Source organism: Rhipicephalus sanguineus, chromosome 2 (assembly GCF_013339695.2).
Source record: "Rhipicephalus sanguineus isolate Rsan-2018 chromosome 2, BIME_Rsan_1.4, whole genome shotgun sequence".
In the NCBI taxonomy this organism is placed as follows: Eukaryota; Metazoa; Arthropoda; class Arachnida; order Ixodida; family Ixodidae; genus Rhipicephalus; species Rhipicephalus sanguineus.
The window spans coordinates 87,351,660-87,365,452 of NC_051177.1; the positions used below are offsets into that span (position 1 = coordinate 87,351,660).

The window sequence follows — 13,793 nt, forward strand, 5'->3', positions numbered from 1 at the left end:
TATAGCCGCGTACCGCCTTTTCAAAGCCCCCACGAAATGCAGCCACTCCGCCCTGTTTGCGCTGAAACCCACGATTTCCCTAGGTAGGCCGTGAAGTCCCTAGCCTTCTAGCCATGCTGCGGTGCCGCCTTCCAGCGCGCAGCCGCACTGGCACTGGCCTGAGGCCTCACCGCCTCGGTCTTTGTTCGTTGTACGATCGGCGTGACGGGGTGACGGCAGTGACGGTTCGCATTTGCTTGTGTGTGGTTGCGACGATGTCACGTCGGCAGAGTTATACAGCTGACTTCAAGCGCCAAGTGATACTTTTGCCGAGAACTCGAGCAATTGTGCAGCGCAGCGCGAGTTCTGTGTAAATGAAAAGCTGATTAGGGGTTGGCGAAAGCAGCGGGACCGACTGTTCACAAGCAACGGACGGCGTCGTGCTTTTCGCGGCCCAGCAACCGGCAGGCATGACGCTCTGGAAAAAGAACTTGAGGCTCCATGTGGAAGAGGAACGTGCCAAAGGCCTCCCAGTTTCCTGCGAGGATATTCAAACGAAAGCCCGGCAGTTGGCACAACGGGACGGGATTGCTCGGTCAACATTCAAGGCAAGTCGGGGCTGGGTGCAAAAGTTCATGCGGCGGAACGGCCTGTCTCTTCGTCGCAGGACAACTATCTGTCAGCGTTTGCCGGCAGAGTATGAGGAACGGCTGGTAGAGTTCCAGCGTTACATGTTAAAACTCCGCCGTCAGAAAAATTACATTCTGGGCCAGATAGGGAACGTTGACCAAACCCCAGTCTACTTTGACATGCCCAGTCGCATGACAGTCACAACGAAAGGGGCAAAGGACGTGCGCCTGTTGACAACAGGTCATGAGCACATACGGTTTACCGTGATGCTGTGCTGCATGGCAGATGGGACGAAACTACCGCCGTACATTGTATTTCGCCGCAAAACCCTCCCCAAAAATGAGCAATTCCCTAAGAACGTGATCGTCCGCGCAAATGAAAAGGGGTTTGTGAACGAGGCGATGGCGAAAGAGTGGCTCAAAGTGGTTTGGATGAAGTGGCCGGGAGCAGACTTACACCTGCCAAATATGCTGGCCCTCGATTCATTCAGAGGCCACATCTGCCCGGGTGTCAAGGAGGCCCTACACAAGGCCAACACAGACCTGGTCGTCATACCTGGCGGTATGACGTCCCAGCTACAGCCACTTGACGTAGCCGTGAACAAGCCCTTTAAGGACCGGGTGGCTAAGAGTTACAAAGAGTGGCTCATGAAGGAGGATGCCGCAATGACACCGACGGGACGCCGCAGAAAGGCTTCCCTCAGAGAAGTTGCGACATGGGTGACTGACGCATGGAAGGACTTGTCAGCAGAAATTATTGTCACTGGATTTAAAAAGTGCTGCATTTCTAACGCAGCTCGATAGCAGCGAGGGCGATGTCCTTTGGGAAGCCGCGCATGCCTGCGAAGAATCCGACGACGACGACATTCTTTGCACATCTGACGAAGATTAACTTGTAAATAAAGGTGTGCTACGTTTCAATTTTTTTGTTTCTAAAAAAAAAACATGGGTCGACCTATATTCGTGCCCGACCTATTTTCGAGTAAATACGGTAGTCCAAGCGTAACTACATTCTGCCGCAACCGCCGCGATCATAGGCGACCACTAAAGTATGCGCGCATCCAACGCACGTGCGCAGACTCAAAGCAGTGCTGCGGTCAAAACCGCAGTAGACGCGATCACAGATAGCAAGGACGCACTTCTGAAGGCAAGTGCCAGCGCGCACAGATTGAAAACGGAACTACCGTTTGCCGAAACCGCTGCGCAGAAAACCACTGTCACTATTGTTGCGATCATCGATAGCGAATACGCTGAAGTACGCAGCAAACACACCGGAAGAAAGATTAAAGGCAATAAAGTCGTAAAACGGCACGAAGCGTTTCGGCTTTCCTTTCTCTCGCTTATGACTGTGGTAGTGTGGAGCTTTGACACTTCTTTTTAGTTAGCCTCTAGCGAACTTTGGCAAGCTTCTTCGCGGCGCTACACGCTCGGCACGCGTCGAGGGTAGCCTGCATATAGTATTTGCTCGTGTATAACCCATGTGTATAACTCGCGTATTGACGCAAAGCCGCCTTCCTTGCATTACCGTGAAGCCAAATTGCGCACCGAAATTTGCGTTTAACCCGCACCCCGAGTGTAGCACAAAATTTGCTGTATATTTTGTGCATGTTATACGCGAGAAAATACAGTCACCCCGTGTGCGGCCAAGTACGTCCGAGTTAGCGAGAGTTAAATGCAAAGGACAATGCATGCGCTTGCCGGGACCAAAGGACGAGTATGATCATCAGATCTTCCTAACTTTTGTGGTCTATAGATGAAATTATGAAATTTCGCTGCAACGAAATTCTGCGAAATCGAACTTTTTCGCATGTCCCATCAATTTCGTTGTAGCGGGATTTGACTGTACTCTTTTATACACGATAAAAATGGAAAAAGAAAAAACTGACGAAAACATCAAAATTCTACTCGGAAGATGAGACTTTTCTGATAAAGAGCTTATTTCACGTATTTTTGAACAGTTGGCTGTATTTTTGGTAGATTGTCAGCATGCGGTGGCTGCACGAGAGTGCGAGCCGTGACGTCACATTTACTGAGGTGCACGTGTTCCTGTCCTCTTCCCTTTCTTCACCTCTCCTTTCATCCCACTCTCCCCCTTCCACAGAAACGCTGATGCTTAACCCCAGACAGGAGCACTGTTCTCTGCCAGTTATGTTCAAAGTGTTTCTGGGAACCATAGTGGCAACTGAGCGGGTTGAGAGACGCAGGCGACGGCTTGCATCGTTGGCATGGCCGTTTATGGCCGTTTCCGATGTATGAAACGTCGCCAAACGTCACCTTTTCTGATTTACAGCACAGCCGCTAGACGTGACAGTATGTGAAAAACACATTAAATTCGTTATTTTCCTCTAGTTTCTGCATGAAATGAAGGCTGTGCCTATAGATTTCAGCCCCCAATCTTTAAATATGGCTGAAAATCTTAGCCGTAAAAATTTTGTTCAGTATCCCTTCAACGAGTTATAGCACCCTTGTTGTCTTACAATATACAGCTCAGACCACTTACAATGTAACCGCTCAGAGTGGGGGCCAGCTATAACCTGGCCTTTTCAGACTGCCATTCACCCTCCCAAAGAACTCTACGTATACACGTACCAATTACAGTGCGGCCCCCCTCCTCCATATGAAGCAGACCGGTTATAATGCGGATGCCAGAAAATCCCACAGACAAGCAAGGTAGTGAGTGTGCCTCTCTGTGGAGGTGCATTGGTTGAGCAGAGTGTGACAAGGATGGTACTAAGGCAGAGGAGACACAGAGCAAACAAATGAAGTGAGAGGAAGAAAGAAACAAAAGAGGAAGAGACAAAAAAAGCAACAGCGGCGGCTCGTTGCAGGCAGGTGAATGCAAAACACTGCCGGACTGCAAGGCTCAGTCACAAAAAAATTGAGAGTCAGACGCTGAAAATCAGGACATGCTTGTTTATTTGGACACCTTCACGGCACCGCCACTCGTCCCATTGAGTTAATGTAAACTTATGACCAGAAATTCGGACACCCCGCAGAGCGCCGTTCGATTTTGTTCGGACTCCGGCTGGCTGATCGAGCGCGACGTCGAACGCCATGACAAGATGTCAGCAATGTTTACAATATTTTTGCTAGGTTGCCAGCACTGAAAGTTTGCAATAGCTATGGCTGGACGTCGTGCCAGTGTAAAAATCCACGCAGAAATTACAATGGCCGATCTCAAAGGCTATGTTTCTTGGCTACATGTAATTATAGTGCCTAGAATATACTGGCTAGTGTGCTGAACACGCGCTTTGGCGTGGCCACCGTGCTGATGCCTTCCCACAGTCACCGCATGGCGGCGCTGCGACTCGCTAAGGTCCACCGCACGTCGGCGGCTCCTACGCTTGCAGCTGCGTAGCACTGCGCTTTGTGCTGCGAATAGAGTGTTCTTCGTTCCTTTTAACACAGTCGGCAAAACACTCGATCGGAAGAAGGAAATCTTATTGCCAAATTATTGCCCGCAGAGAATCCTCAACTGGTTGGGCACTAGAAAACGAAGCGTTTCACACGTACCTCATGTCTGCTAGTTTTCGCGATTCTGTGCTTAAATGGGAAGACCGGCCTGTTATCGTAAACTATCAGCAGTAAAGTGGTGGCTGCTTTGCTCCCAAGACGGACAAGATTTTGAGTGGAAAGATGAGTATAGTTAAATTTGTGGATTTCCGCTGGTGGTCTTCTTGCAGAACTGTTGAGGATGAAGCAAGGGTGGCGTTTTTAAGGAGGCTGCAATAAGTGTTTTAAATAAAACGTGGGAGCGGCTAAGTGTTTGTATTTCAGGAAGTCACAGCTGCAAAGTCCATCTATTATAGCTTTACTAAGGCTACCGATTTCATTACTGGTGACAGCAGCCTGCGAAATAACACTGAAAAATGAATCAAACAAGAGTACAGAACAACTAGACCGGCTATCAGTTCTGCTCTGTGTATAAATCCCAATGCGTGGAAATACTGTCACCCAGATGCACATACATAGATGCAACAGCCAAAATAGAATTTGGAGCAATTTTTGGAGCAGGAAAATCTCTTTTGGAGCAGGAAAATCCAAATTTGGAGCAGGTTACGGGGAAAAAAAACTCCGTTTTGGAGCTCAAAATTCCAAATTCGGAGCAGCTTCACAAACAAAGCTTGCTTTTGGAACAGTAACAAAAAAATATATGCGAACATTTCTATGTCACCACCACAATCATGTTTTCAGTGCCTAACATGCTGAATAATGCCAGTGAATTCTCCGGAAACCAGCAGCGTTGAACCGGACTCCACCAAACAATAACGACATCCCCACTAAGATTTGCAGCACGTGTCAAACGGCTCGTTTGTCAGTTAACTTTCTTTATGCGGTGCTTCCACATTAAATGGGCGCTCACCTTTGCTCATGCTGAATGACCTTGTAAAGCAGCGTTTGAACCAGCAGTAAAAACTTCATTTGGGCCCACCGGAACACATTAACGTCTTGTTTGAGTCAAGCGCGACTGGGTCGAATTGGATTGGATGAAGGTGCCTCTGGTGCTTCTCCCAACATTGGGTCGCCAATACGGGCTTCGTTTTGCGTTAAAATGAGGCTAAAACTAGCGCAACCGAAAATTTTTGCGGTTACCGGGGGCGCTTTGGCGCAGCGTGGCGCAATTTCAGAAAAACGAAATTGTATCAAAATGGCGCAATTGGTGCAGCTGTTGCATCCCTGCACATAGAGTGATGCACTATTGGCTTTGTCACTTTTGCGCTATGGTTTAATTAGCTGACCGGTTGTGATGCTTTTCATAACGACGGCGTATTTTCGTATTACTAAATCCTATCGCAGGTAACGGCCTATTGAACACAACAGTGTCGCTTGACTGAGGTGCGCGAGAACGCTATGCACGATGTCAGCGGACATTGACATCCAATGAAATACACTCTAGTAGTCTCCGCGTTTCTAATACTGGCTAATAAATCACTTCAATAAACACGTAGACTCTGTTGCCTAGATGTATGCCCATCATCGCAGGAAGGCTCACACCCACGCAAGTCGTAGTTACTGTTCGGACGCTTTCCTGCGAGGACAAAATGTGTACAAGGGCAGACACAAGTGGGAGTCAACTTAAAAAATTTTTTTCTTGCTTAAAACAAAAAGTAATTTGATAAAACTTTCTCGTTTTGTGGGGAGGGCAAGTTGCTAATAAATGCGCTATTTGGAGCAGTTTTACTAGGACCACCTGAATGTTCAATTTACGACTGAGCATTGGCCAAAACTAACTTTTTTGAAGGTTTGCCGCTGGCTGTACGCACTATTTCGCTCTATATGCGGCTAAAACTATTTTTCGCGCATTGTACAACTTCATGACCATCTCCTAACACAAAATTTTCCTTTTCACTAAATGTAATGTTTCCAGAAAAAAAGTCCCAATATAGACCGTATTTCTCATAATTAAGCCCATATGAAAAAATCACGGTAGCACCAAAATTGACAAAACGCTTTTTAAATGTAAAGTCTATCATCGTTCTGCAGAAAAAAAGTTTGTCCCGGCCTAATTCCGAAAGAACGGAATTTTTAATAAATTATTTTCCGTGTCATAGTTTCGAGCTTCTCAAAAAACGTCACATGAGCATTACTGCTACTGAAAAATTTTTTTCGCAAAAAATATCTTGGTGGAAGACTTCTCTCTTCAGATAGGTAGCCCTCAATTTTTTTCAAGCAAATCGCAGGTGGTCGAGCGCCAAGGTTGGGACAGTTGGCATGGAATGACCCATGTGCGAGTACCCTATGCAACGTGTGCATAAGAGGCACAGATTGCTCAAACGACTCAATCTTTTTAGCAGAGTTCAGGAACGGTGGCAGCATAGAAGGAGCAAATAACTGTACAGGCAAGACTTATTAAAGGTGATCGAATACCTTAGACTGTAATCAAACACTTGCAATAACAGCAGCAGTTCGTTGTGGGCTAGCAGAGTGAGAAAGTGGGGCAGTTGCCAAGGCAACAGAGCAGCCTTTGCACCAGCATCTGCATTTTAGTGTGCATTGCCGCTGTTTGGCTTTTCTGTTTGCTGGCAGGAGAGTAAATGGCTGTGTCATTGTAGACCGCAGGCATCCCGCAAATTTAAAAGCTTTATGGTGCACACATCCGCCATCACTACCAGTAAGCAGACTTATGAGCATGGTAGACTTTTTCAGGACAGTTTCCGCGGCTGGCAGATCAGCCACGGACCTATACTGATGTTTCACGTGTGCTGCTCTTGCTTCAGTGCACGAGTTGGATCTCTTCGATAACCAATCCGCATGTTTAGGGCAAGCTTCCCGCGACACAATGCCAATCCACGAGCTAGGCTTCACGAGCGCTTACTGGCTCACTGGTAACGGCTGCAAATGGACCAAAGTTGCGGTTTGGTACAAAACTCATTGTGGTGGCTGCATTTGGAAAGAGGGAATCGCATAGCCAACCAAAGCAAGGGCATGGGTGGCGTGTGTAACCTCGCAGTTTGCAGTTAACGTCGCGGCCACCAGGTGATGGCCATCACCCTCGGACATATCAGACCCTAACCTGGGAGACATCAGATTCTTCACTCACTTGTAGACCTTGTCGTCGTCAATTCCGTTGTGCATGATGCCGTTGGCTTGCATCACCGCAGTTCGTCCGTCTGCATCTTTCAGCTTGCCCTCTTTTCCCTTCTTCACTTTCTCTGGGTCGTTGGTCTGAGAGTGCAACCAATGCAGATAATTATCAGGACAAACTTCTATGATTAAAGCTTCATATGCATCAAGTGTTTAACATAAAAGCCTCGTGAGTAATTTTCTAAACAAAAGACGCTGTTAAGCACAAAAGAAGATGGCATGTCTTGAGGCAATAATCACACATTCGACCACGAGTCCTTGAAACTAGTCAATTTCAAATTTCCAGAAGGCAACCCAGCAAAGTCACCAAGAATAATGTGTAGACTACATCGAAAGAACTAACTTCAAGATGGTTATTCCACTTCACAAAGCCTTGTGAAATTCCCACCAACCCAACCAGCAATAGGTCAGCACACATTCCTTGCGCTCGCACAACTCTGCTTCCATAACAACAGTTTAGCCCATATGCGATCTTGCACCTAACAGCTGGTGAAGTCTACAGGTAGAAATTTATTAACGAGCCTCCTGAAATACTGTTGTTGCGATGCATCATCTCTAAGGAGTAGGTAGCAGTGCCCCTATAAAGTCATAATAATCAAGCTGGTTGGAAAATTTGCTGAACAACTGCCCCTGACAAGTATTTAAATTAGAACGGAATAAGGAAAAGAAAGAAAAGTCAACTAATAAACTGTGTGCACCAACGTAAGTTTACCTGGTCAGCTTTTTGAGCTTTTGATGCACACTTCCCTATTGCCATCTTCAGATTATAGTTTTCGAGAGCTCTAAAGCACTCCCAAAATTCCAATTTTGTTTGAATGGCTGAAAAGGGGTGCTCCAGCTACACTTCAATGGTCCTTTGCAATCATTTGATTCCAGGGAGCCAAGAGGCACATCCAGTATGACCATTGCAGCCAAGAGATGTGTTTGTGCAGATGTCTCCTATTTAGAACACGATTACAATGCTAGCATGTGTGCAACGCCTCCAAGCAGTTCTCACGGCTTTTATTTGGCTATGCCATGCCTGTTAGAGGTAACTGGCCATTTCCTATTTATTCTAAGATACACATTTTATTCTAGACAGCGTGACAGGCGTGCAACCTTGGGCTTTGTAGGTAGCTGATAGGCTCGACATATGAAAGATGCCATTGGCCATCCAAAGATGCCATATGAAAGCTAAAGCAAGGCAGCAAACATGTGATACTCACTGGAGGACCAACGTGCATGCGGCCAACCATGCGAGAGTCCAGATCCTTGATGGTGGGAGAGCTCCCCAGCACGTATTCAACCATCTTGACACCCAGGCCCGAGGTCTCAGAGGAGCGCGGCGACAACATGGAGGCACCCTCGCTGCCGGGGTAGGAACCACTTCGTCGCTGAACCATGATTGGTTGTGACACGGCATGCTCTGCACGCATATGGATGCCACAAAGTCAGCATGGTTGTGTCTTTCACAAGTCAGTGACACACGAGAGCCAGTAGCCACAATACAGACATATCGGGTTACAAAAAGCAGGCTCACAAGCTAACAAGTCTCAACATCTCCCGTAATATGATCACTCAAAACACTCATAACTCATAAGAAGCAAGGAAAAAAATAATGGAAACAGAGCTATGGACAGTGAACAGCACAACATGGAAAGCCGCCCAAATTGTTCCCATACTGCAGCAATGCTGTGCTACCACATTTTCAAGCAAACTGAAGGAAAAAAATTATAATGGTAATGATAATGTAAAAGAATGATAAATGATAAAAAATTAACTTGGAAATGGTGCGTTTGCGGCACTGGTGAGGCATGCCATGAGTTGAGCAATCTCGGCAGAGCACACATTAATTCTGCACACATTTCTAACGGAGTTGCATGAAGGCACGCTCACCAGAGGTGCTGGCATGGCCGCCTGTGCTCCATGTGGGGTCTCTCCACTGGTCTCCCAGGAAGAGGCCCTTGCTGTCCTCGGGCTTGGGGCCCGTCTCCTCAAGTGACCACAGCTTCTTGGTCGAGGCGGGGATCTGCACGCCACACGAGGCTACAGTGTCACCACCCCACGACACCTCCATTCCCACTCCCTCACAGTGCAGCTGCCGGCAGCTGCGTCACACAAAGCAAGGCGGAAGGCCAGAGGTCTGCTGTCAACACAGCATCAGGCGCTAGCAATGCGTTCTACCTGAAATGGTGGCTCAACGTGACAGATGCCCTTACCCACATCTGGGCCGATGCAACACTTGCTCGAAGTCCGTACATGAGCGCTAGGTCACAACTGCTACAGAACCCAAGCCACCCACGCCCGTCTTATAGCTCATTCACGTTCGGGCATTTGTCATCTATGGCGACTGGAATTTCAGTGATGCTACCGAGGACATCTGATTTGGAGCAATTTTTGGAGCAGCAAAATTTCTGTTTTGGAGCACTTTGGAGCAGCAAAATTTTCATCTTGGAGCACTTTGGAGCAGCGAATCTTATATCCTGGGGTGCAAAACAGAAGCACATTGCATTAACATTCAAGCACCTGAGTATTATTATGGGGCTCTTATGAAGGCTAAAAATATTTCGATTTATTGCAAATCTCATGGAAAAAATCATCTCAGGAGCATAGGCGTGCGCACAGGGGGGGGGGGGGGGCGGCCGCTTCCCCCCTAATCACCTAAGAGGGGGGGGGGGGGGGCGCAAAATCTGCCCCGTACATTGACCCTTGCGATAGCAATTATATGGACACTCTCGGCGGATTTTTGCCGTCGCCGTTGCCGTAATTTTCCGTATAGGCCTAGTGCGCTGCAGCTTTGAACCGAACAGGCAGCGCCACCGGACGGCCGCGGTGGAAAACTTAGGATTGTCGTTTGTTGCTCCCGTGCCTGCAGTCACGGTAGAAATGCATGGCTCCTCGCCGAAAGGACGTAAAAACGTCGCAGAACTCCGGTAATTTTCCGTACTTCTGCATGCATGGCTGGCACAAAAGCTGTAGGAACACCGTTCGGAAGCAACTAGCTTTAAAATTCTGCGGGTTACCTCAGAAGTCGGACGAAAATGAAAGACTACTCTACCGCAGCTGTGCGGGGCTGCGTAAGCAACGCTTCGAATTCCGTCCATAAGTGTCCTCACTCTCGTGCGTTTTTTTTAGCCTTTTATAATTTATTTTAAATGTATACACAAGCTTACAAGGCCACAAAGAAATAGGAAGATAGCAGGCTGACAACGGCCACCTAGAGGGGCAATGTGCCTGTCTGCGTCTTCTGCTCTCACGCGTGATTTCTTGCCAGCCAGAGCGGCGAGCAGGGGTAGCCGGTGCGGAATCAGACACAAATTTGCCGCGTCCTCTTCGCTGAGAACGAAAACAGTTCGATATGGCTCAGCACACGTAGAGCACTGAAAAATCAAAAGCTCACCTCCACTCGTTCGGCGTAGTCCTCGGTTTTCGATTGCGCTCTGCATTTCCCAATAATGTCGGAAGATTCCATCACGCACATCAATTCTTCTTTCAGACCACACACTGACCACTCACGTGCAACTTCGTACCAAGCGACCAAGAACTCCTTTTGAAACACACGTTATTGCAATTTCAATCCTATGGAAACCGCAGAACAACAGACGATCATCGCGTCGTCCTCACATTCACGCGCGGGCTGGCGGCCGTGGCTGGCGATGCGCTTTCCTAGCAGACGACAACCATGCAGTGACGAACTGATGGGCGCTCGCTTGCAGTCTCACTGTCTGTGAAGTGTGTGCGCTCGCTCGCCTGTGTGCGTGCGTTGTGAGCGTGTTTGTGTGTGTGTGTGGGAGGGGGGGGTGGGGGTGGTCTACTGTTCCCCGCGTGGTGTCCAAGAGACGGAAAAGAACTTGTTTCCGGCGCAAACAGCTGTTTTTTTGTCGGCTTTTTCTTTTCTTTTTTATTGCGATAGCAATTATATGGACAGTCTCGGCTGAATTTTGCCGTCGCCATCATGCACCGTATATGTATAAGTATGTATATATATAAAAAAGCCGCAAAGAAAAATATGCTTCCGAAGCACGGAATCGAACCAGGGACCTCTTGCTCCGCAGCGAGCGGCGCTAACCGCTACGCCACAAAACGCAGATCCTCCACGTAGCTAACGGCGAGCGTTATATACACACCCTTTACTGCTGGACGAACACGGAGACGGCCGGCGCTTATAAGCGTTTCTTCATTACCAGCGAGATTGCGCTAGGAGCACGACGGGCGCATTTAAAAGTCGTCGGCGAGCTCGCTCGCTTCTTATGTTTGCGCAGGGAGAACCTTGCCCTTCTGCTGTCTGGTCGCGCGGTTTTCCCGTGGTGAGGGCAAGAGGGATGTTCAACCTTTCACTGTGATGTCCGCGCTCATGTTGCGGAGCGTACGAAAGTCACTCGAGCTGAAGGGACGCCGGTAAACGAACAAACAGACGATGAGCGCGAACTATCAAGTGTCACAGCTCGACACTTGAAGCACGCTAGTTTCCTTCGCTACTTCGGCTGCCTTTGCAACAGGAGCGCTGTTCAAACTGAGAGTATCCATTGGAGAGCCTCACTTCACATAGCATTAGTTTCTTGCTATCGCATTCATTGCTTCGCCCTTGCGGCGAAACTGTGACTTTTTTTTTGTTGGTAGGGCTCGCAGTTTGGTTTTCAGCGAAAAGAATGACTGAGAGGGGCCTGTCTTCCTCGAATGGCTTGAGGCGAATATGGGACGAAGTTTTTTTGAATGCTTACGTTAACAAGAGTCGCTGCATGCTGGTTTTTCGGCAGCTTTAAACGGCTGTAGTTTAAGAGGTTTTTCAGACAGGAAGAAAAACATAAATAAAGATAACGTATTTACACACGCAGACAGAAAAAAAAAAAAAAAAAGAACTACGGCGGCCGTTCTTGGAGAACAGCGGCCGCCGCAACCGTAGCCGCCGCCTTGAAACATACAGTCGGGCCCGTAGGCGACAATCCTAACAGTGCGCCGCTAGCCCGATAGAGGGCGAGAGCAGTAGCGCCACCATACCAGCTCACGAGGTCTATAAAGTCCAAATTAATAACATCACCATGCGCATTCTAGCCGCGGGTAAAAGCTCGCGAGCGCTGGCGACGAACGCGGCTGAAGCGGAGATTAAACTAGCCAGCTGTCTGTCTCCGCTGCACGGACAGCGCATGAGATAACATCTTCCCGCGTGCGGGCCTGCCATCGATTGCTCATCAAACAGAGAGGAAACGCCCCGCCCGTCTTTCGTAAGGAGCACGAAGGGACGCCAGGGGAGCGGAAGGGGGGCGGGGGGACCGCATCGTTCGAAGGGCGCAGTCGCTTGCGCGCGCGCTATCTCGAGGCATCAGGAGACGGCTCATAAACTTGCTGTGCTCTCAACGCTTACTTCGCGTTAAGAAAACTCAGAGCAAAAAAACGCTTCAGTTCCTGGAGGGGCCATATTCCCTTAAACCAGTGTTTTGTTGAGTTACGCGAGATCGGATCCAAAAGAGTTAGCTGCTAGTCTTATTTCGTTTCACAATACAGTTTTTTGGTATCGCATTCATTGCTTCGCCCTTAAAGGGGCCCTGCAACACTTTTCGATCATACTCAAAAAGTGCTGCCGATCGGTAGTCGAGGCTCCCGAGAACACGCGAGCCAAATATCGCGATGCGCACGGCCTGGAATTTACAATAAATTCTCAAAGTCGGCTGAAAATCGCTCCCTCTTCTCTCGACAAATGATGTATTAGTCCGCACAATATGACGCGATTGTCGGCAGTTCCACCATTGGGTGATGTTATAATCACGATAAGACCCTCATTATTACTTTCGTTGTTAATTTTGAGTTCAATTAGTAAATAATATGTTTGTTTATATTCTGATATCGCGTTAAAAACACCGAACAAACATTAATATTAGCACTTCCGGTCTCACCGACAGCTCGTCCGCTCGTAGTTGCGTGGTTCTGTTTTCTTCGCCATGCGCAGTGCCGAAAACGTGAATATTTCGGGGCTTTTGACCATCGCCGGTTGCCGTTGAGAGTGGCAGCCATTCGAGTGTTGCCTCGTCAGCTGGGAACTGCATCGTCGGCACGTTTTCACGACCGACCGAGGCAGGGGCGCAGCATGTCTCCAATAACAATGCTGGCGTCCGGTAATGGCGGCGCTTCGGGGTCGTCTGCCAGTGCCGTCTTACGAGGCGGTGGATCGGAGTATGGGTCGAAACCCATCTCAGCTGTCATTCATTCCAAACGAGCGCGCAGGTTTGCTTCCATGGTTGGCAGAGCGATGAAAACACTACGGCGTTCGAGGTGCACACCCAACATTACCAAACCAACGCGCAGTTTTCAAGCACGCGCGATACACAGTGCGATCGGCTCCGCTCGACGAGAACGACGCAAGCCGACCGGAAGTGGCAGCACAGACCACGTGGTTGCGCCCAGACATCAGAGAGAAAAAAAATGAAGAAAAAAATTCCGTCGGCGCTCTTGGGCGGAGCCTCGCTCCTCTGCGCTCCCTCCCTCGACTCGCTGCCTAGCTTTCCGCGCGCTCGCGGCGTTGAGTTGAGGGAGAAAGCTGCGGAACGTGATCTCTATAATTTGGTAACACCACTTAGACTTGACGGATTCGAAAAATTTTTGCAGCATATGACTCGTGAAGAGTCA

At 48.6% G+C, this 13,793-nt stretch overlaps 1 protein-coding gene across 5 annotated transcripts in view; it reads right to left on the minus strand.

The window, feature by feature from the left end:
• LOC119383307 (pumilio homolog 2) overlaps positions 1–13,793 on the minus strand; it is a 129,921-nt gene that overhangs the window by 99,044 nt on the left and 17,084 nt on the right. For 4 of the 5 annotated variants that reach the window (XM_037651382.2, XM_037651383.2, XM_049412475.1 and 1 more), the window contains 3 exons: positions 9,069–9,201; positions 8,399–8,598; positions 7,150–7,274 (listed from right to left, as the gene is read on the minus strand). In XM_037651382.2, the coding sequence (XP_037507310.1) occupies positions 7,150–7,274; positions 8,399–8,598; positions 9,069–9,201 (458 nt within the window). Of the gene's footprint in view, positions 1–7,149; positions 7,275–8,398; positions 8,599–9,068; positions 9,281–13,793 lie in introns of all 5 variants that reach the window. The other variant, XM_037651384.2, reaches the window with a different exon arrangement.